The 26,701-nt window shown below is 44.2% G+C and overlaps 1 protein-coding gene across 11 annotated transcripts in view; it reads left to right on the forward strand.

Annotated features, from left to right (window-relative positions):
* The window catches only part of TANC2 (tetratricopeptide repeat, ankyrin repeat and coiled-coil containing 2), a 195,493-nt gene that overhangs the window by 162,849 nt on the left and 5,943 nt on the right, over positions 1-26,701 (forward strand). For all 11 annotated transcript variants that reach the window (XM_088655539.1, XM_088655541.1, XM_088655538.1 and 8 more), the window contains 12 exons: positions 1,629-1,737; positions 3,136-3,258; positions 5,189-5,425; positions 7,125-7,310; positions 8,984-9,077; positions 14,489-14,622; positions 17,014-17,137; positions 18,160-18,335; positions 20,594-20,726; positions 22,190-22,281; positions 24,580-24,726; positions 26,301-26,401. In XM_088655539.1, coding sequence (XP_088511665.1) covers positions 1,629-1,737; positions 3,136-3,258; positions 5,189-5,425; positions 7,125-7,310; positions 8,984-9,077; positions 14,489-14,622; positions 17,014-17,137; positions 18,160-18,335; positions 20,594-20,726; positions 22,190-22,281; positions 24,580-24,726; positions 26,301-26,401 — 1,656 coding nt within the window. The remainder of the gene's footprint in view (positions 1-1,628; positions 1,738-3,135; positions 3,259-5,188; positions 5,426-7,124; positions 7,311-8,983; positions 9,078-14,488; positions 14,623-17,013; positions 17,138-18,159; positions 18,336-20,593; positions 20,727-22,189; positions 22,282-24,579; positions 24,727-26,300; positions 26,402-26,701) is intronic.

Genomic DNA, 26,701 nt, shown 5'->3' on the forward strand with positions numbered 1-26,701 from the left:
TAAAACCATCTTTTGCAGCCGTCCAAAAACTGTTGCCCCTGAACTGGATTCCACTCGTTATTAGTAACTTCATTCTCTACAGAACCCACTTGCTAATGCAGCAATGTGTCTACTGAGAAATAGCAGAAAGGCAATGGAGTGCAAGGCTCTGGGCCAGAGAACTCATGTCCAAGGATCTAAACTCCTCAGCAAAGGAACAGAGCTTTGAGGGTGGCTTGGGGAATAGTCAGGCACAGGGAATATATAAGGGCTCCATAGGGACTAAGCACTTGTCTGAACCAGTCATCTATGATCTGTCCAGGGTGCTGAAAGTCCTGTCTGTGACTGCCTTTGCTGTCCAGTGGTTCCTGACCTTGAACGGGACATCTGCATGGTTTTTGTGCCTACATTCACCTCAGTTCAAACCAGTTTATTGGACAAGCGTCTTCCCAACACTACCATGGTCTCAGCCACATCTGAAGTGGACATGACTCCTCCGTAGTGAAGTATCTTTAAAGTTCTATCAATAAGATAGATAACTATTCATAAGTTTGCTTCCTCTTCCCTTGCAAGAAAAAAAATGCTCTGCTTCAACCTCCATCTGCTCTATGACTGCAGAACCAAAAGGAGGCATTCCCTGGCCTTTTACCACCACCAACAACTCCAAGGCTGCACCCAGCCTCTCTGGAAGAACTTTGTGACAAGTATGAGACCAATCTGGCCCCATTCACTGGCTATTGAAGCAACAGCTGCTGCAATGCTTGCTTTTCTCTTCCATTCCTTTTTCCTTTTGCATCATGTTTGTAAGCCTATATTAAAAGCCTTATGATTATGATCTACAAGGATTATTGCTAATTAACCATATAATCTCTAATCTTAACAGAAATATTAAATTATTAGACTTATTTGATTTCAGGTAGCCAAAAATTATAAAGTTATAAAGGCATACTGTAATCTGCCCTGTGATCCTCAGATGAAGGGTGGTATCGAAATTTTAATGATAATAATAATAAGCCAGTCACTGCAGCTTTAAATGCAAGTCCCAGGATGGAAGCATGGGTAGTGGTGGTTAATTGATTATGTCTGCTAGCTTAAAAATAGATTCTTGTGGCACTTGCCTTGATTTCATCGGTTGAGCTCTTCAAAGGGGTGAACTAGATGGATTTTATAGTCACTAAGTTCCCCTTCTTCAATAGGGCACATGCAGAAATAAACCACTACTGCTTCCAGCTCCAGGAAATAGGGATTGCCCACTGCAGTGGGTAGGAATTATTATTATTATTATTATTATTAATCTGTTTATATCCTGCTGTTCTATTAAAAGTACTCACTCAGAATAGAATCCATCATTAAGTGTAGCTTCTTACAAGAAGGGGTTACCTCAGACTTTGAAAGATCTTTGCTTCTTCTAGAGAGAGGATTGAGCTACAGTGCTATCTAGTAGTTCAGCAAAGGTTTGATCAAAGCTGATGAACAATTAAGGACAACATGGTCCTGATGTGCATCAGAGTAAAACTAACAAGGGTTATCAGGAGGAGGGAGAAAAGGTTGATCTCCTTCATTTCACACTCTGAGTGCTAACTGTCAAAAGATGCATTGGAGTTCGAATTCTAACTTCCACCATGTTTCTACTTTTCTCTTTTGCCTAGGAGTGGCCATACATTGCTCGCCTTCTGGTTTTCCCGTCAAGAGGGAAAACTCAACAGACAGCAGACTATTGAGCTGGGCCATCATATTCTCAAAGCACACATCTTTAAGGTAGCAAAAAATTGTACAGTGATATCTTCCCCTTGGATTTGAATGGTGTGGTACTAGTGGTTTCAGAGTACATGAAGAATGTTAAGTTTCTGAGATCCTCACTAGTGCCTAGCCTGGTCAGCCACAAATTGTGGTAAAGGCCAAGGCCTGTCCTCAGGTATCCCCAAAACAGGAGGAATTAGTTATGTGAGGATGCTGCCTCACAACGGCCCTCCATGATTTTCTGCTGCTACCAGACAGCTGATTCAGCAAAAGGTGACCAAGGGTGAGCAAGAGGAGGAGAAATAAAGGTTCTTTCCTTCATTCAGTTTCATGGACCTCTTCATCCTTTTCTTTCCAATTTTGGGAGAGAGGAGGGTAAATAAGAGAGAAGGTCTCTCTTCCTTAGATCTTAGGGTAAGCAGCTGGCAGGAGGAAGACATTGGTGCCCCCAAAGGGAATTGAATTTGGCCTCGAACTGCTAATTAGTGACCTCCACCCTCCCTAGATCTGTATCATTATTCCATTCTTCTCATACCAAACCTGGCCTATTGATCGGGAATGAATTCCTTTGATCGGAAATGAAAGCCCTTTGGCATGAGTAGCTTTAAATCCCTGAACACCAAGGAATGTTTGAGAAGTAATTAATTATTAGAGGTCTCATTAGCACTCTGATTTCTGTATGAGAAGTACTAAGTAGTAATATCAAGTAGAGTATGTTCCAGTCTAGTTTAGGATTTCCCATTTTCTGAGTCAAAAGATTGCTCAGTGCTGCAACCAACTTGCTAAGAACACCTTAGGAACAGTCACTGTTAATTGTAAGCCCCATGTCTTGACATATTTGACATATAAGGAATATGACTTATAGTGTGCAAATTTCATTTTTGGAAAAATATTAAGATTGTATGGCCTTTTCAAAAAAAACGTTAGGCTATTTATTATATTGATTTTTTCAGAATTAATGTTATTCAGCACTGGCTCACCTCTTTCTTTGATTCTTCTATTTTTTGTTGTGTCTTTTTGCTATTACTTGTAGTATACAGCCCACTGGACGTGGGGCAAAGGGATTACACCACTTCTCTCCCTTTCACAATGGAATATTGCTCCTTGTACCCAAGAGTTCCTACTCAAGTGATTTGGTTGGCGGTTGGGGTTGTTATTTGAAATGAGGTAGACTTCAGAGCATTTAGAAAAGAGTAACTCTCTGGTGCTCTGATGTAACTTGCACTGAGTAGTAGGACTTAATCCTTGGAGTTGCGTCCTCTCTAACACTCCTACTTTCTCTTTAGAATACAATATTCTTGTAAAGTTGACATTGAATCCTTGCTAGTCAATTGGGGTTAAATGAGCCATGTGTTAGTGATGTGTAAAAGAAAACCAGTACTTTGAATTATCAAATTTAAAGTGTGTCTTTTGCAGGGACTGAGTAAAAAAGTTGGGGTTTCCTCCTCAATTCTCCAAGGGCTTTGGATTTCCTACAGCTCGGAAGGTCTTTCCATGGCGCTGGCCTCTCTGCGGAATTTGTACACCCCTAACATAAAGGTACGAGAGGGGAATGATTTTTATTGAGACTATGGCAGGCAGGGGAATATTAAGTTTTTCTTCACTACTCCCTTCTCATGGTGGGGTGGATCTACAGCTGTTGTTACATCTTTTATAATGTGCATGTTAATTGATCTAATGTCACATCTAATTCTGCCTTTGGTCAACTTTAACTCTTCTTCACATCTGCACAACCCCTAGGCAGCCTCATAAAATGTCTCTCCATTCTTCCCATTCAATAAGAATTTCAACTTCTTTTTTTATCACTGCCTCCTCTTTTCAGTTTTCATTTTATTTCCAAAGAATATTTAAAATGTAGAGAAAATGTAATGTCTATTCTAAATCTATGCCAACAGCTCCCTAGGCTTGGAGTTATAAGGTAGCATACTTCCAGGTACCAGGTGTTTGGGATAGACAACAGGTTTTCCTTGATTAAGGGGCTTTTGAGACGCATCTGGTTGACTCTGGCCTGTTAGATATCAAGGCAGATTGGGTTTTTTGTTTTGCTTTAGAACATTTCTGTAGCACTCTTCAATTTGAAATTCAAGTGTTGTTCATAAAATAGCATTAAAACACATTTTTAAAAATAAAGGAATACCATATTCTTCCATCTATAAGACTCAGATTTAAGAAAATAGGGGAGATGGCCCCGTGTATAAGATGCCCCCTCATTTTTGACATTATTTTTTAGGGGGGGAAACCTAGTCCTATAAACAGAAAAATGTGGTAATTATTGGCAGCACCATACATTAAAAGAGGTAGCAAAACAAAATATTAGTACTTAGATTGGAATGCCGTATGTTAAAGGAACTTAATATGAATCTTAATATTAAAATTCCTATCTAGAGCCATAAATAGATGTTTTTCATCCTTTTCCCTGCTACAACCATCAAAAATCTAACTCTAACCCAGTCATTTCCAAACAGTGTGCTGGGGCACACTAGTGACACCTGAGCTAATCACAAATGAGTTGTAAAAGTAAATAAAATAATTGAGGATCTGAGTGTGCTTCCTTCTAATCGCTATCCTCAGAGGGCAGGTAATTCTGCATTCTGTCGGCATCTGATTGATTTAATCATATCTGCTGCAAAGGAACACCAGATTTCCTTAACCTCAGAAAAGAGCGCCTACTGCATCTCAGCTTGAGTCACTGCTTTGAGAACAATTCCTCTGAGTCAGAAGTAGCATCAAGTTACACAGAAACACACTAGTGCATTGGAAAGCAACATATCACATTCAATGGTGACCTCTGGAGAGTGTGTGCTTAGGGAGGTAACACCAGAGCATACATTGGAAGTTCTAGAAAGTTAAGGAATTGTTCTATCAATTGAAATAACCTCACCCACCATAGAATGTCAATGAGTTTGGTGATTTGTAATGCCTGCCTTAAAAGGAAAAAGGAGCATGATGATCACCAAATCTTTATTTGGATTGGAATTTAGCCAACGTACCAACTTACCTTGCTTCTGTACTACGGATGACAGACAAGAAGGGAAGTTCTCTTTTTCCTTCTTTCTCTCTCCCACATCAGGAAAAAAAAAGATTTTGCAGCATTCAAAGTGCTAGAAAGAGGACAGGGAAAGTGGAGAGAGAGAGAGAGAGAGAGAGAGAGAGAGAGAGAGAGAGAGAGAGAGAGAGAGAGAGAGAGGAAGAAACGTCTACCCCCTTTGTTAGTGCCAAAGGACAGTGGAATGTGGGGAGCGGAGACAGCAGTAGCAAATTTAGAACTCTTATGGAAAAAAACTTAACTTTTTCCTGTGTATTCTCTGCTTTGGCTAAGAATTGCTAGACAAATCAAGCTTGTGGCAGGGGAGGGAAGCTTCTAATCCCTAGTACACAAAACTCTTTTGCTCCGTTTTTAATTGAGAAAATTGGCTCGTTGAAGTTTAGAGAATGCTGATCTCATCCGTTCCCATTTCTTTCTGTTCAGGTCAGTCGGCTACTGATCTTAGGAGGCGCCAACATCAATTACAGAACTGAAGTGCTAAACAATGCCCCAATTTTGTGCGTCCAGTCCCACCTTGGTTACACGGAGATGGTAGCTTTGCTGTTGGAATTTGGAGCAAATGTTGATGCCTCTTCAGAAAGTGGCCTGACGTCTCTTGGATATGCTGCTGCTGCTGGCTATCTAAGCATTGTTGCCCTCTTGTGCAAGAAGCGAGCGAAGGTGAGGAAGGCATTGAGCTGGTGGCTGTCCTGTTCTCAAACCTGAGCTAGCAAGCCACAGGTGGGCTGCCCATGTCCCTTAGGCTGGAGTCCTAATCGTTTGCATCCTTGTCTTCTAGCTACTCTCTGGAGTAGTTACGCTAGCAAGAGCATGGGCAACAATTTCATTTTTGTTTCTTCATAAACGTATTCCACAATTTTCACTGGTTTGTGGTCTGCAACTAAAATCCCAGAGCAGTTCATTGGCAACTCAGGTTTGGGTAAGGATGTTGCTGAGCTGTTGAAGGGATTAGGTGGTAAACTTGTTTGTCTCGACGTTTAAAGTTCTCCTGTTTTAATTTGCTATCAAATACAGAAAGCAAGGCTAGAGTTCATAATCTAGTTTTGCACGAACATGGTAAACGCCAGCTGTTGGAGAATATGCCTTTTCCCTTTTTACATGACACTTCACACCAAGTGAATAGGAGTAGCCAATATCCCTAGAATGGTATTCCAAAATCTAATACATCATGAAGCAGGAACTATAATGTAACATGGATTAGGGATATGATTTAACTATTTGTTCAGGATCATGTCTTTTTAATTGTCATACCTGTCTTCATAATTAAGATGGCTAGAAACTTGTTTTCATTTTAGGTTAAAATTAACTCTCTCAGGCTCCTGAATATTGTAAAAGTTCCTGAAGGTGGCCCTCTGTTTGCAGAACGCTCTCCCCAGGGAGGCACACCTGGCACCATCTTTAGACATCAGGCAAAGACTTTTCTCTTTACCCGGGCTTTTGGCTCTTAAATTGAAGTGGATGGCATAGTGGCCTTTTTTAATGGGGCCGGATTTGTTCATCCCGCCTTCTAATTGTATAGCTCTGTTTTTAGGGTTTTTTTTTGTTTTTAATGTGAGTTGGTTTTGCTCACTCTATAGGAATATAACTATATAATACATAAATATCAACAACAGTCTTTGGCAGATTCTTCGCTTCTAATATGGTCCATTTTGGCTAACCTCAGAAAACATCCAGGAACCAACACCTCTCCAGGAGCCTGCAATTTTACGCTGTTTCACTAACCAGCTCAATGCTTTAGGTGACATTTGTGTTCTATAAGATCACTATGTCATTCTGCCGTTACCGAATGACAGTGTTTCGTTTAGGGAGCTACTGTGGTTTTCAGTGAACATTTGTTGTTTCCCCAAAGTAACAGCAAAACGTTCACTGAAAACCACAGGTAGCTCTCTAGAAGTAAACACTGTCAATCGGTAACAAGACAGAATGGCGTCTAATTCCTGAATTAGATGTAAACAATAGATTTCTTCAGACTAACTTTGCTTATTGGAGTGGGACTTGGTAGATTTTACCAAATGGGGGAATGTAGCAAAGAGGTTTGCAGATCACTGGTAGTGCACATAGCAATTGTGTGTTGCAAGATTTGTCCTGCGTTTATATTCTAAACTCCATTTTAAATGTCATTGCTCCTTGCAGGTGAAATCAACGAGAGTGGTTTGTGCTACATGTGAATAATGTACTTGTGGACACAGAACACAGTTGTCATTACAAAACAGGCACCAGGTTCTGGCTAGCTCTGCATATATGGCCAGAGAAACATGGAGAATATTTCCCATATGAATGTGGCAGTGTTAGGAAAACAGGAACTAAAACACACAGCAGTTTAAATTTTAATCAGCCATTTTTTCCTTTTCTTGAATAGGTGGATCACTTGGACAAGAACGGTCAGTGTGCACTGGTTCATGCAGCTCTCAGAGGCCACCTGGAAGTTGTCAAGTTTTTAATCCAGTGTGACTGGACAATTGCTGGGCAACAGCAGGGAGTGTTTAAAAAGAGTCAAGCTATCCAGCAGGCATTGATTGCTGCTGCCAGCATGGGATACACCGAGGTAAGTTGTCGCTCAGCCTTTTTGAATCCTCATTGGCCAAGCGGCCTTTGTGTTAAGGCAAAATACTGAGTAACTGTTTTTTAAAGCTTGAAGTGCGAGGGAGGGTTATGCAGTTACTACGGGAGCCTAGGTACACCTTTGTATGCAGCGAACCTTTCTGACCATCAAGTGGCTTGAGTGAAGCCACCACACCTTTAGCTCTGCAGCCAAAAGCTGCGGACAATCTACTGACTTTTTGTTGTTTAAAATAATTTGCTTGCCTCTCCTGTACTAGAAATGACACACAAGGTGGCTAACAACAAATCGTTAAGCAACATAAAAACAATTGCAAGAAAAAGAAGAAATGATGGAAAACTGAAATTGCGTATACCAATAAATTGCAGATAAAACATTTCAGGCAAATTATACAAATCAAAGCAATTCCAGCAGCCCATACCATACAGAAACAATGACCCAGAGAAATGAATGTGAAATAGAACAAGGAAACAAACAAAATACCAAAAGCCTGAATAAGTAGGATAGAATTCTCCTAGTATCTAAAAGAAAATTAACGTGGCTCTTGTGTGGGCTTAAGTTCCATAGGCAGGGTGCAACCACAGAAAAAGTCCTCTCTCCAATAGCCCATCTAATCCAGCATCCTAGGCTCACAGTGGCCAGCCAGGTAGAACATGAGCATAAAAGCACTTTCCCTTCCCATTGCTGCCTCCGACTGTGGAGGCAGACCATAGCCATCATGGTGCATAACCACACTTCTAACCTCTGAGGCACCTGGGGAAATGTTATCAGGCAGGCTTATGTGGGAGTAGAGGGTGAGGAACTTCTTTCAGCCCAAAGGCCACTTTCCCTCACAGCCAACCTTCTAGGGCTTGAAAGGTCAAAGGAAAACACAGTAGCTGTCCTGTACAGAACTAGCTCAGGTTTTCTAAGAAGTTTCAAAGACAACCGGAAACATTATACACTCTTACACCCAGTAATTAGTTTGGATGTTAACACATGGATAACTGTAGCAGTATCATTGCTTGCAAGAAGATGGCACAGCTACTATACTGCATTTACTCGAGTCTAATGCGCCATCGAATCTAATGCGCACCTCAATTTTTCAGAACCTTGAAACAACAAAAAAAAGTATTTGCTGGCAAATGTAAATGTGCCATCGAATCTAATGCACACTTTAATTTTTGCAACATAATTTGGCCAAAAAAGTGAGCATTTGGTTCGAGTAAATACAGTACTAACAATCGTTGAATGTAGGTTAGAGTTTTGAATGTATAGTGGACCTCGTTTAGTACATCAGGTTCCTCATGAATCTTCCCATGCGGATTTTTTAAGGTTATTAAGTGTATTTAAAATAAAAATAAAAACAAAAAAACCCATTGTGACTTGTTTGTTTAGTTGGATACTGTTTAAGATTTATGTCCTGATATTGTGTGCTACCTTCTAAAGGTGTTTCCAAATAAATAAATTATGGTGGGGGTGGGTGTTTTTGTTGTAAAGGCAAATAATTATTTTAATGGGGCTGGGGAGTACATTAACTTTGTGGAAAAGTGCCAAATAGGGAATTGTTCACTCCTTGTCCATTTGTTTTGTTCAAAGCAGCTACACCTTCAGATTATCAGCAGTTTATTTTTAGACACACAGAGAGTTCAGAAACTGACAGATTTCTTTGTTTTCAGATTGTCTCCTACCTGCTTGATCTTCCAGAAAAAGACGAGGAGGAGGTAGAACGAGCACAGATCAACAGCTTTGACAGTCTCTGGGGAGAGACAGGTAAATTCTGTAGACTGTTTGTGACTCCCCTTGCATCCGTTAAATACATGTGTGGTGTGCTGAAAGAGATTGGTTATCCTCTGGGAAATTCACAGCAGTGCCAACATAAACCTCTGTCCCTTAATTTTTTCAGGGTGTTGAGTATCGGTTGTTGCTTCTGAGTTTAAGGAGGAAAAGCTTATAAATATTTTATTTATTTCAACATTTATAGGCCACACTTGAATAAAATTACAGCAAGGCAATATGCATAAGAACATGACATCCCAGTAAGAGCAGTAAAAGCATCAATTAATAAATACTGCTAGTTAAAAGAAATTCACCTCTCAGCAGCTTGTCTGAATAACACAGTTTTTAGGAGATGTCTAAAAGAAGGGCAGGGACAATTCTTGCTGAACCTCTACCAGCTCAGTCTCTAGTAAAATCCAGCTGAAGTGGCCCATCAGAGGGTGCCAGTGATCATGGTGGAAAATATGGAGTCAGGAATTAACACAAGAACCTTGAACCTGTCTTGGTAGTGCATTAGCAGCCAGTCTTAGCAGATGAGTAACATGTTGCAAGTAACCTGCTCCTCTGAAGTGGACCTACCACTGCATTCTGCCCTAGTTGCAGCTTCGAGACCAGATGCAAGGGGCAGTCCCATGTAAAGCATATTACAGTAATCAAGCCCCTTGAGGTTACCAGTGCATGGACCTCTGTGGCCAGACCATCCCAGGCCAAGAATGGTCACAACTGGCATACCAGCCAAAGCTCATACAAGTGAATGAGATCACATGGGCCTCTAATGAAAAAGACAGATCAGTGAGTACCCCCAAGCTGTGAACCTGCTTTTCAGAGGGAGTGTGACCCCATTCAGAACTGTCCATCCCATTTTAACTGAATTCTCATTGTATGGATTTATTTGATTTTTATTTCATTGTATTGTATTCCTTGAGCACCACTTAGAGACTATTGTAATTAAAGGTATATAAATTGAAATAAGATGAACCACTATAACTTCTACTCCTGTAGAAGTTATACTATGTTGTACATTTTGCATGTTTGTGGTCAGTTGGCTGCCTTGCTTATTTTCATTATCCTGTTGTCTCGAATGAGACAAACCGTGAGCCATGGTTCAGATTTAGAGCTAAGCCAAACCATGGTTTAGTCCTGGGTCGTGTAGAAACAGCAGGACTGAGGAAGGAGCACAGTGCCCATTTGCCCTGAGCCATAGTTTGGTTTAGCGTTATGTGTGAACCAGGTCAGTGTGTGCTCTTACTTATTTCTGAACAGTGCTGGGCTGGATACTCAAAAGAACATCCTGATAATCCACTACAGCAGGTGCCTCCTTATTTTTGGCAGAGAAATGTGGCATTATAGAAGACAGTTGCTTCATGGCTTCTAATGACTAAATTAAAATTGATTCATTTTGCACAGTTAGCAGATTCACCCATCTCAATGAACTTCTGAGAGATCTGGATCAGGGTTATTTTACAGAAAATGTTCATTTGCATGGAGAGAGGGTTGGTGCGAATGCTTCAAATAGCGGAGAGAGAAGCCAGGCCAGAATATTCAAAGAGGCAAATTTAAGCAGCACAAGACAAAGGACTTGGTCTGCTGGAGAATGGGAGGGTGAGAAAGAAATTGCTTTGCCGGCAGTTTATTGTGTCAGTCTGGGAAAGAGCAACTTCAAAAGGGCTTTCGTCTGTTTTTCAGGGTGAAAGTGTCTCCTCTATCCCAGACAGTACACATTATGCTAGGCACAAGGCACTTCCATGTTACACAAAACTCTTGAAGTCTTGAGAATGAATGATCGCTTGGTTGTACAGAAAAGGCTTTTGCAACCGGTGGGCTCTGCCTTGACCTAAAAAGGGACCCAAGTTTGCATTTAGATGGAATCATGTCTGTCTGATGGCTGCATTACAGGCTTTTCCCTGGTGAACTCTCAAAAGTATTGCAGATGAAAATGCAGGGTTTCGTTTTGTCTTCTTAAAAGTGTCTGCCCAAATTGCATTTTGGGGGGCCAGGGAGTCAAATCATTCAGTGCTTTGGTTCAGTTTCAGTTGAAATTGAAGTTCTTCGTGCTCAGCCCAATAATTTTAGAAACACATTCAGCATGCCTAAATTAGTTCAGTTCTGATTCACATGAGAAAATGTTCATGCCATTCACGTAGTACACATATGAATAGATGACCCATATAATTGTACTGTTCTATATGATTAAACACACTAGACAGAAAACTCTGTCAATTGTACATAAATTTGAATATGGGGGAGGGGGGCAGAAGGACATAATAGGCTGATTTGGTATTATTACTTAATATGTAATAATAATGTCCATGTTGTCCCTGCGTCCAGATGTCCCGTGTGTCCCTGGGGTACTGCGCATGTCCCCCAGAGACACAGGGATTGGACGGAGGGACAACCAGGGACACAGGGATTGGACCCGTGCTCTCGGGACACAGGGAACAGCCAACTGCCGCTCCGCCAACCGCCGCTCCGAAGCCCAGTCTCATGCCGGAGGTGCGCGGTGAGGCGGCGGGGGAGAGAAGCGCTCCCCCCCCCGGCAGCCTTGCCGCACACCTCCGGCATGGGACGGCGCTTCCTCGGGGAACCCGAGGAAGCCGAAGCGGCAGCGGGCGCGGAGGGAGGCCCGCTTTGGCTTGGCAGCGGCGGGAAGAAGGGGAGGAATTCCTCCCCTTTTTCCCGCCACCGCCAAGCCAGTCCCGGAGCCGAATTGCGGCGCGGCGGGGTTTTTCGCTGTTTGCCTCCCCCAGGGGAAGGCAAACGGCGAAAACCCCCCGCTGCGGACTGGCTTGGCGGTGGCGGGAACATCCCGCCACCGCCAAGCCAGTCCCGGAGCCGAATTGCGGCGCGGCGGGGTTTTTCGCTGTTTGCCTCCCCCAGGGGAAGGCAAACGGCGAAAACCCCCCGCTGCGGACTGGCTTGGCGGTGGCGGGAACATCCCGCCACCGCCAAGCCAGTCCCGGAGCCGAATTGCGGCGCGGCGGGGTTTTTCGCTGTTTGCCTCCCCCAGGGGAAGGCAAACGGCGAAAACCCCCCGCTGCGGACTGGCTTGGCGGTGGCGGGAACATCCCGCCACCGCCAAGCCAGTCCCGGAGCCGAATTGCGGCGCGGCGGGGTTTTTCGCTGTTTGCCTCCCCCAGGGGAAGGCAAACGGCGAAAACCCCCCGCTGCGGACTGGCTTGGCGGTGGCGGGAAGACCCGCCACCGCCAAGCCAGTCCCGGAGCCGATTTGCGGCGCGGCGGGGTTTTTCGCCGTTTGCCTCCCCCAGGGGAAGGCAAACGGCGAAAAAACCCCGCTGCGGACTGGCTTGGCGGTGGCGGGAAGACCCGCCACCGCCAAGCCAGTCCCGGAGCCGATTTGCGGCGCGGCGGGGTTTTTCGCCGTTTGCCTCCCCCAGGGGAAGGCAAACGGCGAAAAACCCCCACTGCGGACTGGCTTGGCGGTGGCGGGAAGACCCGCCACCGCCAAGCCAGTCCCGGAGCCGATTTGCGGCGCGGCGGGGTTTTTCGCCGTTTGCCTCCCCCTCAGGGGAAGGCAAACGGCGAAAAGCCCCCGCTGCGAACTGGCTTGGTGGTGGCGGGAAGACCCGCCACCGCCAAGCCAGTCCCGGCAGGCCGCTTCCTCTAGCGCCCGTTTTTAAACGGGCTAAAATCCACTAGTATGTAATATCATGAGAAATGTAGCAGTTCAAAAATTTAAAATGTATTCACCTACCCCCATGCAGTCAGATTCACCTACCCCCATGCAACCCCAGAGTCGTCTGCAACTGGACCTAATGGTCAGGGGTACTTTTACCTTTACCTAATCCCTTGGAACCAGGGCTGGCCCATCCATGAGGCAAGGTGAGGCAGGATCCCTAGGAGGCAATGTATCACCTCTGCTGGTGCCTCGATGGCAGCAGCAGCTGTGGCCCACTCATTGGATGCCGGATCTGTCGCCTCCCTTGCAGCCCCTGCCCCACCCCCCCAGTGCTGCGTCTGCAGTGGCCTTTAGAGAATAGGAGGTGCTGCTGGTCTCCTCCCACCCATGTTCCTGATGTAGATATCGATCTCCCCTCCCCTTCAATCAGATCTTCACTCATCCCTTCTTCCCTGGCCAGCTGGGGTAAGGAGTGGGGTGCCATTTTGTGGTTTGCCTCAGGTGTCAAAATGTCTTGAGCTGGCCCTGCTTGGAACTGCCTGCTTAAGAACACGTGCCCTGGGGAATTACTGTGCACTTGTACTGCCAGCAATTCTGCACACCTGGCTACTGCAGATGCAGCCTGATGGAAAATTTACTTTGTAATAATAATAATAATAATAATAATAATAATAATAATAGCAATATGTGTGTAGATCTATGTACGGGGGTTGGGGGGATGTTACGCTAAACAAAGTATTCTCTCTGATAACTTAACCTGGATGTGGAGAATTGAACTTCAGTCTTTCCTCATCTCTTGTTACTTAGGTAAAGGTAAAGGGACCCCTGACCATTAGGTCCAGTCGTGACCGACTCTGGGGTTGCGCGCTCATCTCGCATTATTGGCCGAGGGAGCCGGCGTATAGCTTCCAGGTCATGTGGCCAGCATGACAAAGCCGCTTCTGGCAAACCAGAGCAGCACATGGAAACGCCGTTTACCTTCCCGCTGTAGCGGTTCCTATTTATCTACTTGCATTTTGACGTGCTTTCGAACTGCTAGGTTGGCAGGAGCTGGGACCGAGCAACGGGAGCTCACGCCGTCACAGGGATTCGAACCGCCGACCTTCTGATCAGCAAGCCCTAGGCTCAGTGGTTTAACCACAGCGCCACCACATATAGCAATTACCATGACTGATGCAGATTAAAAAACAACAACCCCATTTAATGTGTTTTCTAGTCAGTTGAGCATGTGAAGGGAAGCCGTGGGAGTGAGCACGCTAACTCCACCCTGTCCCCAGTTGAAGGATGATCTTCTGAATTGGGGAGTTTTCTGTGCTCATAGAGGCTACCCACATGCTTTAGAAACTGGGAAAATACATGGGGAAGAGGAGCCTCCCCTGCTTCAGAAGATTACCCTCCAACATGGAATGGTAGCAGGAGGTGGAATTAGTGTGTTCATTCCCTTGGCCACTGGATAATGCCTGAAGAGGGCTTAAATCTTTCCAGGGTCTATGCTACCCTTTATCTCTTGGGCGAATAACCTAAAGCCTTTTTTATTTGTAACCTTTTTTTTGTAACCTAAAGCCTTTTTTTATTTTAGGACCACTATCCTTTTGTCATGTTCTTTGTCATGTTCTTCTTTTTTAAAAAAGAAGAAGCCTGTAGGCAGGGATTATTTCCACTTTAGCCATTGCACAGCACTTAGGTGCATGCCATGGCTCGAAGTCATTCAGCAGCAGCAACAGCAGCCGGCTTTCTTTTATTCCAATTGGTATTTTCTCTCTTCCAGCCCTGACTGCTGCAGCCGGACGAGGCAAGCTGGATGTTTGCCGCCTGCTTCTGGAGCAGGGAGCAGCTGTAGCCCAGCCCAACCGACGTGGCGTCGTTCCCTTATTCAGTGCCGTTAGACAAGGCCATTGGCAGGTAAGGGGAGTGGGAGGGAGAAAACAGCTGCCTGTCCTTGTCCTAATAAGGTAACAAGTATGTATACAGCTTGGATTTTTGGAGCTGCTTCCTGTATCATTTACATCACATGGGCCTTTTTGTGGGATATCCTCAACAACGTGAGAGGAGTTTCAACCTGTGTCTCCCTTTGGTGAAGTCCTGGGAAGATCGCTAATCGATTTTCAGTACCTTGGTGCCTGTCTGAAGTTTTCTGTATTTTAATTATGGAGGCTTTTAGATGTATGTGATGTAAACAGGGATAACTGTGGTATTCCTAGGAATGCAGAAGGAAAGGAGATTGCTTTGACGTACTGCCAAAAAGAGCATTTCATGTGTGTGATTCACATGTAAACAGTGCCTAACTCTCATTAGAAGAAAGCTTATGGTTCACAAATGCTGATGGAGATTTATTGTGCTGGAAGGAACATGTTTTATCCCAAAGGTGCCAAAAGTTCCAATTTAAATTTAAGCATTTTTTTCTACATCATGTAGAAAGCCCCATTAGCCTATTCCAGGCACGTCTAACAGGTAGATCATGATCTACCAGTAGATCACCAGACGTCTGTGGTAGATCACTGGTAGATGACTGGCTCCCCCCCCCCCCCGAAGAAGCTCAACAACTTTGGCTCCCCTAAAAAAGCTAATCATTTTAGCCCTGTACCTCCAAAAAGTGGGGCTTCCCTCCTTCCCAAAAAACCCCCTCAAAAACCTTGACCTGAACCCCCCCAAAAGGGGGTAGATCACTGGCAGTTTTTAAGTGAGTAGATCTCTGTGTCTTGGGAGTTGGCCACCCCTGGCCTATTCCAACATAGGCAATTCACTCTTTATCTCCCATGTAGCCCTCTTTATCTCCCACACACCTCAATGATGTTCCCCACCCACCCACCCGCCTTTTAGCAGTCCACGATTTCAGTCCATTCCCACCTAACATTTGATAAATAAGGGTGTTCCCTGGTTGGCATTATTGTGTTTTCTGGTTATGGTGGTTGGTAACTCAGACGTTCACTGCATTTAGAAATATGGGGTTGCCAGTGTTTTTGCAACAGTTATTCCAATACAGCCCAGCATGCACAGATATAAAGAAAACATGCATTATATATGAAAATGAGAGAGGGACCAGATAGCACAAGGTAAATGACATGGAGGCAGCAGGATCACCCAGAATCTACCCCGAGTGTACCTTAGTAGCCTATAGTATCTATACCATACATTAGCTTATACCATTGGTGGGGAACCTCCATCCCATGGGCTGGGTGCAGCCCCTGTGATCTCTTAATCTGTTCTGCCAGTCCCTCACCAGCTCTGTTCTGCTTCCAGAAACTCACTTAGCAGCCTCCATTGAGAATCAACATGGAATATGCTGCTATGTCTTTCTCTATTTCTCCACTCTCTCTGCAGTTTCCCCTCTTTCTCCACGCTCATCCATGGTGCAGTTGTAAACATGATGCCTTGCTTGACCCCCTCAGCAATCTCTCTCTCTCTCTCTCTCTCTCTCTCTCTCTCTCTCTCTCTCTCTCTCTCACACACACACACACACACACACACACACACACACACTTACACTCTTTTTCTCTGAGCTTTCCCTGTGCAATCTCCAGTAATTTGGGGTAAGCAGATTTAAACAAGTCTGTACATCTACTGTTGTATGCTGTCTCTCTGGAGGGAGATGGCTGAGGACCTTTTACAGGGAGGAGCTCTAGTGAGACGGCTTGCTCCAGTAAGTAGGTGATGAAAACATGGAACACTGTACCGTAGAGGTGCCCCACCCCGAGGAAGGGGATTCAGGCTGCAAAGATATCCTTTCAAGGTGTGCTGAGGGTGAGCCAAAGCTGGGCAGAGCCACAGAACCTATTTTCCAAGGAAGCCCAAAACATTTGAATGTTGCAGTTTGAAAATCCTAACTGGCCCCTCCTTCCCCTTCCCCAGCAGTAAAAATAACATAATGTATAGTCATTGTGTGTGTGAATGAGGAGCGAATGTGTGAAGAGAGGCATTTCTGTGAATAGGGTGTGAAGCAGGTGCGGTTGCGAGTGTGAATATGTTGGGTTGTGCGGTTGCGAGTGTGAATATGTTGGGTTGAAAAGGATTCTTCACCCCTTGTCTGGAGGCAGGATGTGCAGAACATTCTGAAAACTTCACATCCATTTTAAATAAAAGTATTTCTTAAATGTAAATCCAATGGATATATGAGGAATGTTTGGAGGTGGAAGATTTTGAAAGTACTAGACTTAAGTAGGTGTAGCATAGTGACATTTTAATTGCAAATTGAAACTTGTCGTGAGTACAGAGCGTAGGGCTTAGGCATTTTTTCATGGCTCTCAAACTGTGCACAATTTGTACTCATTGCATCCTTGCTTTGTATGCTTTCAGATTGTTGATCTCTTGCTCACCCATGGTGCAGATGTTAACATGGCAGATAAACAAGGCCGGACTCCTTTGATGATGGCGGCTTCGGAGGGGCATTTGGGCACTGTAGAGTTCTTACTAGCACAAGGTTAGTTTGGAGTAGTGTTGAGATTAAACCCAAGTATGTGTAAGCAGACTTCAAAATTACTGCGAAGATAGACCTTGAGGTTAGCTTTCCACAAATTTCATACCGTTGGATGAAATCATGCAAGCTAGACTCAATTAAGAATTAGGATGCTGTATATCAGGCATCCCCAAACTTCGGCCCTCCAGATGTTTTGGACTATAATTCCCATCATCCCTGACCACTGGTCCTGTTAGCTAGCGATCATGGGAGTTGTAGGCCAAAACATCTAGAGGGCTGCAGTTTGGGGGTGCCTGCTGTATATGAATCTTTCATTTACAGTGGAATAACCTTACTTAGTTGATTCACTTTTTGCAGGCATAACTTTATGAACAAAATGTCCCTTCTCATGATTTCCCAATTCAGGTGCTAATCCCACCCCCACCCCCCAGTCTACAGGTTCAGAAAATCTGACTATTTCAACTCAGCAGAATAGCTATCGGCGTAAATGACCAAAATCATGCTGTTATTCTGGCTGGCCACAACCTGTAGAGATTGCACCAGCCGTGTATTCCTCTATACCAGGCATGTCAAACCTGCGGCCCTCCAGATGTTTTGGCCTACAACTCCCATGATCCCTAGCTAGCAGGACCAGTTGTTGGGGAAGATGGGAATTGTAGTCCAAAACATCTGGAGGGCCGCAGGTTTGACATGCCTGCTCTATACTTTGTTTCTTCTCTCTAGGAATCAGCTCTTATCACGTCATTCTTTTCCAAATGGTATTACCTTTATGGTCTGACAAGTAAGCGCTTCAAATGTCAGCAAACTAGTTGGTGGCAATTTTCCTCCAACGTTCCGGGCCCAGCCAGTATATGGAATATTGCAGGGGACATAAACGTCTCTTAAATAAGGCACACACTTCCATGGAAGAAAAAAAAACAACTTCCAGGAATGAAACTCTAAGGAGGGGCACTATGAGTTGCAGGTGGGTTTAGCGTATTTGGAAATACCCTAAGCAGTCTTGCTTTGTGTTTTGTTTTTCCCAGGATCCTCCATTTCCCTAATGGACAAAGAAGGACTTACTGCCCTCAGCTGGGCTTGCCTAAAGGGACACCTTTCAGTAGTACGAGCTTTGGTGGAGAGTGGAGCTGCTACAGACCATGCTGACAAAAATGGGCGCACGCCATTGGATCTAGCTGCTTTTTATGGTGATGCAGAAGTGGTAGGTGCTTTGGGGGCGGGGGGCGGGGGGTCAGAGAGAATTCAAATCCAGGATGATGTCAACCTTTGGAAAACCCTTTGCAAACTTAGTTTAATTAATTAATTAAATAAATTTGTATACTGCCCTTCACCTGTAGATTTCAGGGCAGTTCACAACATAAAAATAGAAAATAAGAAACACAGAATACATCATAAAAATGAGAACAAAAACAAACCAATTCCCTCCCCCATAACACATTTAAAAGTGCATCAGATGTTAATCAGCCAAAGGCCTTGATGAAGATGACATTTTCGCTTGGTGCCTAAAAGTGTATAATGAAGACACCAGCTGAACCTTCTTGAGGAGAACATGTCACAAATGGAGAGCCACTGTAGAAAACGCATGTTGCCACCCTCACAAAGAGGGTGAAGAAGGGCCTCAGGTGATGAGGGTCTGAGTAGGTTCATATAGAGAAGCATGATCCTTGCGGTATTGCGGTCCTGAGCTGTTTAAGGCTTTGTAGGTCAAAACCAGCATTTTGAAACTAATTGGCAGCCAATGCAATTGGGCCAGGATCAGTGTAATATGCTCAAACTGAGCAACCTGGCCGCTAAATTCTATACCAGCTGAAGTTTCCGAAATGTATTCAGAGGCAGACCTACGTATAATGTGTTGCAGTACTCTAACCTTGAGGTTACCAGAGCATAGACAACAGTAGTTAGTCTGTCCCTGCCCAGGTAGGGGTGCAGCTGGTCCACCAGCTGAAGCAGATGAAAGACACTCTGCACCACTGAGGCCTCAAGTGACAGCAGAGCCTCCAGGAGTACCCCCAAGCTGCATACCCACTCCTTCGGAGGAACTGTAACCCCATCAAGAGCAGGCAACCTCCCATCCATCTGATATAGGGAACCGGCCACTAACAGTGCCTCAGGCTGATCTGGATGGGGCTTGTTTGTTGATTCTCATCCAGTCCATTACCGAGGCAAGACAAAGATCCAGCACACCTACTGCCTCACCTGCGGATGTAAAGAGGAAGTAGAGCTGTGTGTCATCAGCATATTGCTGACAGTGTACTCCAAACCTCTGGATAACTCCACTCAGTGGTTTCGTGTAGATGTTAAACAGTATAGGAGATAAAACCATTGGAGGCTGCATGGGGCTGAAAAACACTCCCCAAGCATCACCCTCTGGAAATGTCCAGCCAAGTAGGACCGGAACCACCGCGAAGCGGTGCAACTCACCCCTAAGTTGGACAGCTGCTCCAGGAGGATACTGTGGTTGATTTACTGAGCTAATTGAGGAATGTGGCCACAAACCACCTTCAAATTCTTATCCTACAGTAGTGGTCAACTTGAGCACACTGAGGGAGTTTTGCTTCTAATGTACTGAGCTGAAAGAAAAAGGAAGAACAGGCCTTAGACCAGGCATCCCCAAACTTCGGCCCTCCAGATGTTTTGGACTACAATTCCCATCTTCCCTGACCACAGGTCCTGTTAGCTAGGGATCATGGGAGTTGTAGGCCAGAACATCTGGAGGGCCGCAGTTTGGGGATGCATAGCTGCCAAGTCTCCCGTATTCCCTGGGAAACCCCCATTTTTCCAGCTGTTCCCAGCCGAACAAACGGATTTTTTTTTGTTTTTCCCGGTTTATTCTGGCACACCGGCCATTTTGGAACTGAGCGGAGCATGCTCAGAAGCAACTTTTGATGCTGCTCTGCCCAGTTCCAAAATGGCTGCAGCGCGACTTCTGGTGCGGTGACCATTTTGGAACTGGGCACAGCAGCATCAAAAGTCACTTCTGAGCATGCTCCGCCCAGTTCCAAATTGGCGGCAGCGCTACTTCCGGTCTGCTACTTCCGGTCCGATCCCTTATTTTTAAGGCAGGAACTTGGCAGGTATGTGGGGATGCCTGCCTTAGACCAACAGTATAGTGTCAAGCAAAAGTAGACATCACACTTCAACACAATGAAGTCTGCAGCTATTTGCTGTGTGGCATGTATGCTCTCTCTGATTTGGTATGGCCTGGAGTGTGTGGTTGGCATATATGGGTGGTTTTACCTTTGAGCTGGGGGTTGGATCTGATGGCTTTTTTATTCATTCCAACTCTTAAGTTCCTTCAGGAGTCAAATGAGGTGAAGGATAAAAATAGTTGGGTTTGCCATTTTGGCTCAGCATCCCACTCTCAATTCTTTTGAGCTCAAAAACCTGCACTTAATTGCATGATCATAATGTCTATGACTTCCAGGGTGATGCTGATTTCAGTTGCTTGCTTATTTGTAGGTTCAGTTCCTGGTGGATCACGGTGCCATGATTGAGCATGTGGATTACAGTGGGATGCGCCCCCTCGACAGGGCAGTGGGTTGCCGCAATACTTCTGTTGTTGTCGCACTACTGAAGAAAGGAGCCAAGATAGGTAGGAACAGTCAAAGAAAAGAAAACCCACCTTGTGAATCTCTCAAGAGCCATATTTCCTCCCAGGTTGTGCAAACATGCGGCACTCCTATGAAAAAGGCATGTCATCCAGTTTTGAAAGAATGCTGCTTCTGCTTCACCAGCAGAACGCCAGCATTCCTGTGTGCTTTGGCTGCTGCGTTGTGTTAATCGGACATTGGATTTCCCCCCTGCCTAGCTCTTGGCAAACTGGGAGAGTAACTCTTAATGAGGTTTTTCCTCTGAGAATGACCACCACTTCAACGATTCTGCTGTGCTGATATGCTGCTGTCAGCTGTTGCTTTCCTTGCTCTGTAGATGCTTTCAGGTTTGGGCATTGCCTGCACTGCTCTACTCCCCTACAACCCCTCACGTCACAAGGGAATTTGCTGGTGCCTTGGCTGCTTTGCTGCCTGCCTCTCACTGCTGCTTTTTCCTTTTTTTTAAATTCACCTTCATCCATTTTTTTTCTCCCTCTTCTACAACTTTTTTGTTTTCTCCTTTTCTTCAAAGGCTGTCAGACGCTCCCGAGTCGCCCACGAGGTATACATCATTGCTGTCATCATCCAGCTTGGTGGTCTGACAGCTCTGCTTTCTCTTCTATGGTTTTGCCTGCCTGCATTCTCTCCCTTCTCTTTTCATTTTTTCTCACCTTCAAACAATTATTATTATTTTCCTTACTGTTGCAGAGAATAACTTGACCTCAAGACCTAATTCACTTTTAAAATGCTGCCAATTTATTTTTATTTTTTTACTCAAAGCCTTCTGAAATGCTTCTCCATGCCTTTCTGGCTGTTTGAGAGCTTTCCTATTTGACAATTAGCTTGCCAAGTGAGACCATGAAGGCTTGGTGGATTTGTAAAGGCCTACATAAAACAGTGGTAGAATTGGACTGCAGTAGAAGGGGAGTGTATCCAGGTATAAGCCCTGTTTGAAGTGAGCATTGTTCTGAAACACCAAATATTTTTAAAAACTCTGTTCACATTGTGCTGACACAAATATATCACAAATAAATTTTCAGCCCCAAATACATCCAGGTTGCTGTAGCATACCATATTTAAAGTTTACATGGATTGATCTATATTGTTTGTTAAACCCTTTTGATTTCTTCACTAATTACATTTCCCAGAACGTAACTGTCTTTACTTCCCACCGGTGCTAATTGGTGGGTATTGATGCCTTCTTCTCCAGCACTTGCGAGTCATTTCAAATGAACTGAAAGAAAATATTGCAAGGGAAAGGCGTTTTTAGCTTTGAGGCATTCTTGTGAGTACCCCACTCTTTTGCTTGGGACCATCTTGCTCCTTGGGTTGGCTGCACCAAGTTGTTCTCTCCAGCAGAAATTTTTCTCCCCCCCCCAGGATGTTTATCCACCTTAGCTTTCCTCCCTTACCACCTTTTGCATTGTATGAGTTTTTTACCCATCATGCATCCTGTACACTACAGGTCCAGCAACCTGGGCGATGGCCACCTCCAAGCCAGACATCATGGTCATCCTGTTGAGCAAGTTGATGGAGGAAGGAGACCTGTTTTACAAGGTGAGAGATGGAAAACTGAGTTTTTCACCAAGTATCAGTAAATGACTTTGTATCTAGTTATCAATGTTTATTTCTTTGCTGCTGCAAGTGCATCAAAAGAGTTCCTGAACTTTCACATTTTTTTAAAAAAGCATTCCCCCCACTTGCTCTTCTGACTATATGCCACAAGGGTGACTGAGTGGGTGTCAAGTCTATGATGTTTCTTTATTCTGCAGAGTACCTTCACTCTCTCAGTGGCTAAAAGAACCTAATTTGAATAATTTGAATTCAAATGAGCAAGTATATATAACTGTGCTTAAGTTGCACAATTCATGTGCATCAGTTAATTTGTAATTTTTAGCACAAGCAGTCCTGACAGTAGCTTGAATGAATAAAAATCCCCTAGTCTCAGAACCTGGCAGCAGGTGCCCATTACTTGAAAACACTGCAGTACATCTAAGTTAAGGGTTGCCTCTGCAGAATATATATTTTTGATATTTTGATCTGGTGGCTCTTGCACTGCTCATGGCCATTGGGATTAAATGCATACAGTCGGCATGTCCATAGAACTTGAGACCCCATTGAGCCCCGTGTCTGACAGGATTGTCCATAGCATCACTGCTTGACTAAATTGCTGGGCTTGCAGCAGTAGCAACAACCAAAAAACACTTTTATGTTCTCCAATACGTGGAATAGCTTTCTTAGAATCAAGGTGGTTCTCTTAATTCAGAATCTTGAGCTACTGCTTGGCTACAGTTTATACCTTGCACTAAAAATTAAAATTCTGCACCACATTGCTACTTGCCTTGGGAAGAAAGCCTCTGCTGGTGCCAATGGGATGTTGCCATCCAATGTAGATATTTTGGTGATATGAGCAGAAGACACAAAATGAGGCACTAAGCTTATGCAATGCCTTGCCCAATGAAAGTTGTATAGTAGTACCTTGGTTTCCGAACAGAATGCGTTCTGGGTGTCCGTTCAACTCCCAGAACCGTTCAAAAACCAAAGTGCAACTTCCAATTAGCTGCAGGAGCATCCTGCAGCCAATTGGAAGCTGTGCCAGACGTTTGGCTTCCGAAAATCATTCGAAAACCAGAACACTCATTTCCAGGTTTTGATTGTTCAGGAGCCGATTTGTTCAGGAGCCAAGGCGTTCGGCTTCCAAGGTACAACTGTAGTTGGTTTCCTCCCTTGCTATTTTCTGCTGATTGTTAACCACTATATCTTGGCAGGGTTTTGCTGCATCTGACAGATAAACCAAACAAACCTACAAAATTAACTGATTTTCATGTGTTTTTCAATGATAGGTGTATATTGTTGTTTTCATAAAATTGTAATTTGTAGATATTGTAAGCTGAGTCTCCTTTTGCAACAGCAAGGGGTGGGATATAAATGGTTTCATAAAGTGAATGAATAAATAGATGAATAAAAAGAGATGCATTGGAGGCAATTGCCCTGAGATACAGAAACTAGAGGCAATTTGGGAAAGACAGGTAATTTAAAAGTATGTGCCACTTACGATATTATGGAGGTCCCTCTGCACTGACCCCTCCATTTCCAGGACTGGAAGTGGTATTGTAGGCAAGAGGCTCTTTCCTGCCAAATCCATCCTTGAAATCCTTCTGCTTCTATAGTGGGGAGGCCATTAATAGTTCAAAATTTCCTTCAGCTGGGAAATCAGCCATGTGTGAGGGGTGGAAACAGCCACTCTTTTCTAAGCCTTATGTCAAAGTAGTACAGGAAGAGGTTCTGTTTGGCAGGAACCTTTGGGCAGTTTATATTACTGTCAGGCACATGTTGTTAGTCGGTCACTTGTGTCCTCATTGGTCCCCTGCCCATGGTGAGACAGACAAGTAGTTGACCAGGTCAGTACCACAGACTAGTACCAATGTGTGCAATACTTTTGGACATACTTCCAGTGAACATGATGTGCCCAGTCATTCTTTGAACTAACCGTTACCCAGTGTATTTAGTATTGACAGTCAATCCAGTGGCATCTTAAGAAAACCCACCTAACCATTCTCTAGGGTCTGAGCTTTTCAGCTGTGCTAAGCTTTCTCCCTCCAGTATCAGAACAAGAAACCTAAGAGCACACCAGAAATTTATTTACAATCTACAGAGGAAAGGTTTTCTCTTAAAGACTTCCATGCAGCCAAATTTCATTTGGCAAGGAACGACAGCTTGCCATGCTTATTTCTAGATCCCTCTGATGCAACTGTGTAGGCACATTCAGCTGTCTTCAGTGATTGTCTTATAACTGCTACAGTGCTGAAATAGAAAACTGAGAGGTGCATTTTGACCTGTTTGCCATTCTGCTAGAAAGGGAAAGTGAAGGAGGCTGCCCAGCGCTACCAGTATGCTCTGAAGAAGTTCCCCCGAGAAGGGTTTGGAGAGGACCTGAAAACCTTCCGGGAACTGAAGGTGTCACTCCTTCTCAACCTCTCCAGATGCCGGAGGAAAATGAATGTAAGTGGCCTCCTTCTCAAAGCCCCTTCCTGGCGATGATCCTTTCCCAGCTCCCTTTCCTGTTCCTAACCACTCCCTAACCAGACTCTTTCCCAGACTCCTGGAATGGCCTTGAAAACCTCTACCTTTTTGTAACCTGGTTGTCCTTCACAGAGCACTGGCGTTTTACAGTTCTGAAACAGCCAAGCAATGGTTTGAGATTAATTTCAAGCAATTAAAAATTCATCGCTATATAAAAACAGCTGTTATAGCTCTCTTTGATTTTTTTTTCTCAATGTCTGTATGTGTGCAGATAGGAGGATGCTGTCGGACTTGTAATGCTGTCATAGCCTTCTGAAGCTCTTGCTTTCTCTTAGAGCAGTGACTCAGAATCAGAAACACATACCCCACACCCTCCCATCCTCCTCCTGGAGCTGGGCAACAATTCGCGTTAGCTGCAATCTGTTCCTGTGTCTAAAAACATAGCATGGGAAGTGTTTTTACAAGTGCGTGAAAGAGAAACAATACTGTTTATGCTAGGAATCCAGTAAATGTCTCCGCAATATAGAAGCCAACATATATAATAAAGCTTTACACATTTGGATTTAAAGTCAAGGATTCAGCATGCAAACATTTTAAAGAATAGACATGTTTTAATCATATCTGTTAAGTGTGGCCACAGAGCTAAGAAACAGTGTTAACTTACATTAGCGTTGAATTTGCAGGTAGCATAAATTGTTTAGGGGAGTGCTTTATTAGGGAGGAGAGAAGCAAGAAACTAAAAATGTATGTATAAAACCAAACATACCCAGTGAGCATATCCAGACCATTTTGAAAGGTTTTCTTAACCTTCCCAAGGTTTGCATTTTCCTTTTTTATTGGTTAGCAAAAATAAAAAATAAAAAATTCAGACTTACTGTGTAAGTAGAGGCTTACTTGAATGCCCTCATCGCAGGGTTGTGTTGCATAGCTTCACTGCAGACATCCACTCCAGCCAGAGTCAGCAGCCGTGTTAAGGTACCCTATACCCAAACATTCAGCCCAATCACAGTTGGCAGGGTGAGTAGCCAGCGTTGAAACTGGCAAGGGGCAAAGCTGTGCAGCTATGAACCCCTTCACATGTTCCTTTAGCACACAGTTCAAAAGAACCCCCCCCCCCAAAGAAAGGTCATGAGAAGAGCAGATTGATGGAAACTCCTGTTTCCAACAGTGCCCAGTGTAAAGGTCTAGGCCACACTTCTAGATTAGTGGTGCAGGAAGAAAATCAACAATAAGTACATACACTAAAGAAGACCTGTAAAATTGACAGAATCATTTATCCAGCAAGGTTTCCAGGGCAGACAGCATACCGATTGAAGAGACACCAAGGAACGAAGTGAGTCCTTATAGGCCCAGCTTGGGAGCGGATAACATCGTAACTTCACAAAACAGGGTTGGATCTCTCGATACCAGCTATCTGTGACATGATGTCAGTGTTGGGAAATACCAAGTCCACATATAAAAATATTTCCATGTCATATTATTATTTTTTCTTCCCAAATTCTGTGTGTGTGTATATATTCAATGACTTATCTACGCACCTATTGTGATGGCAGGATTTTGGAATGGCGGAGGAATTTGCTACTAAAGCACTGGAGCTGAAACCGAAATCTTATGAAGCTTACTATGCAAGAGCAAGGGCCAAACGCAGCAGCAGGTGAGAGGAGAGCCAGAGAGAAATGAAAGGTTCTGTTCTCCTGAGGTTTGGGTGTGACACATTCCAAAAACGCCCCCATTCCACACAAATGAATCGACAGCGAGGGATTGCCCAGGGGAGACTATAATTCTAACCCTCAGAAATACCAGGTTAAGAAACTCGCCCTCTTCCATTAAGCTGAGCACCTTCCACAGTTCCAAATATAGTAATTCTGTAAGCTGGACCATAGTGTCCTCAGAGCATTCTGTGCTAGATTTATTCACATCACTGAAGCATGCAGCAGCTGAGCATCTGGAGGGC

Source organism: Zootoca vivipara, chromosome 12 (assembly GCF_965207765.1).
Source record: "Zootoca vivipara chromosome 12, rZooViv2.hap1.1, whole genome shotgun sequence".
Lineage (NCBI taxonomy): Eukaryota > Metazoa > Chordata > Lepidosauria > Squamata > Lacertidae > Zootoca > Zootoca vivipara.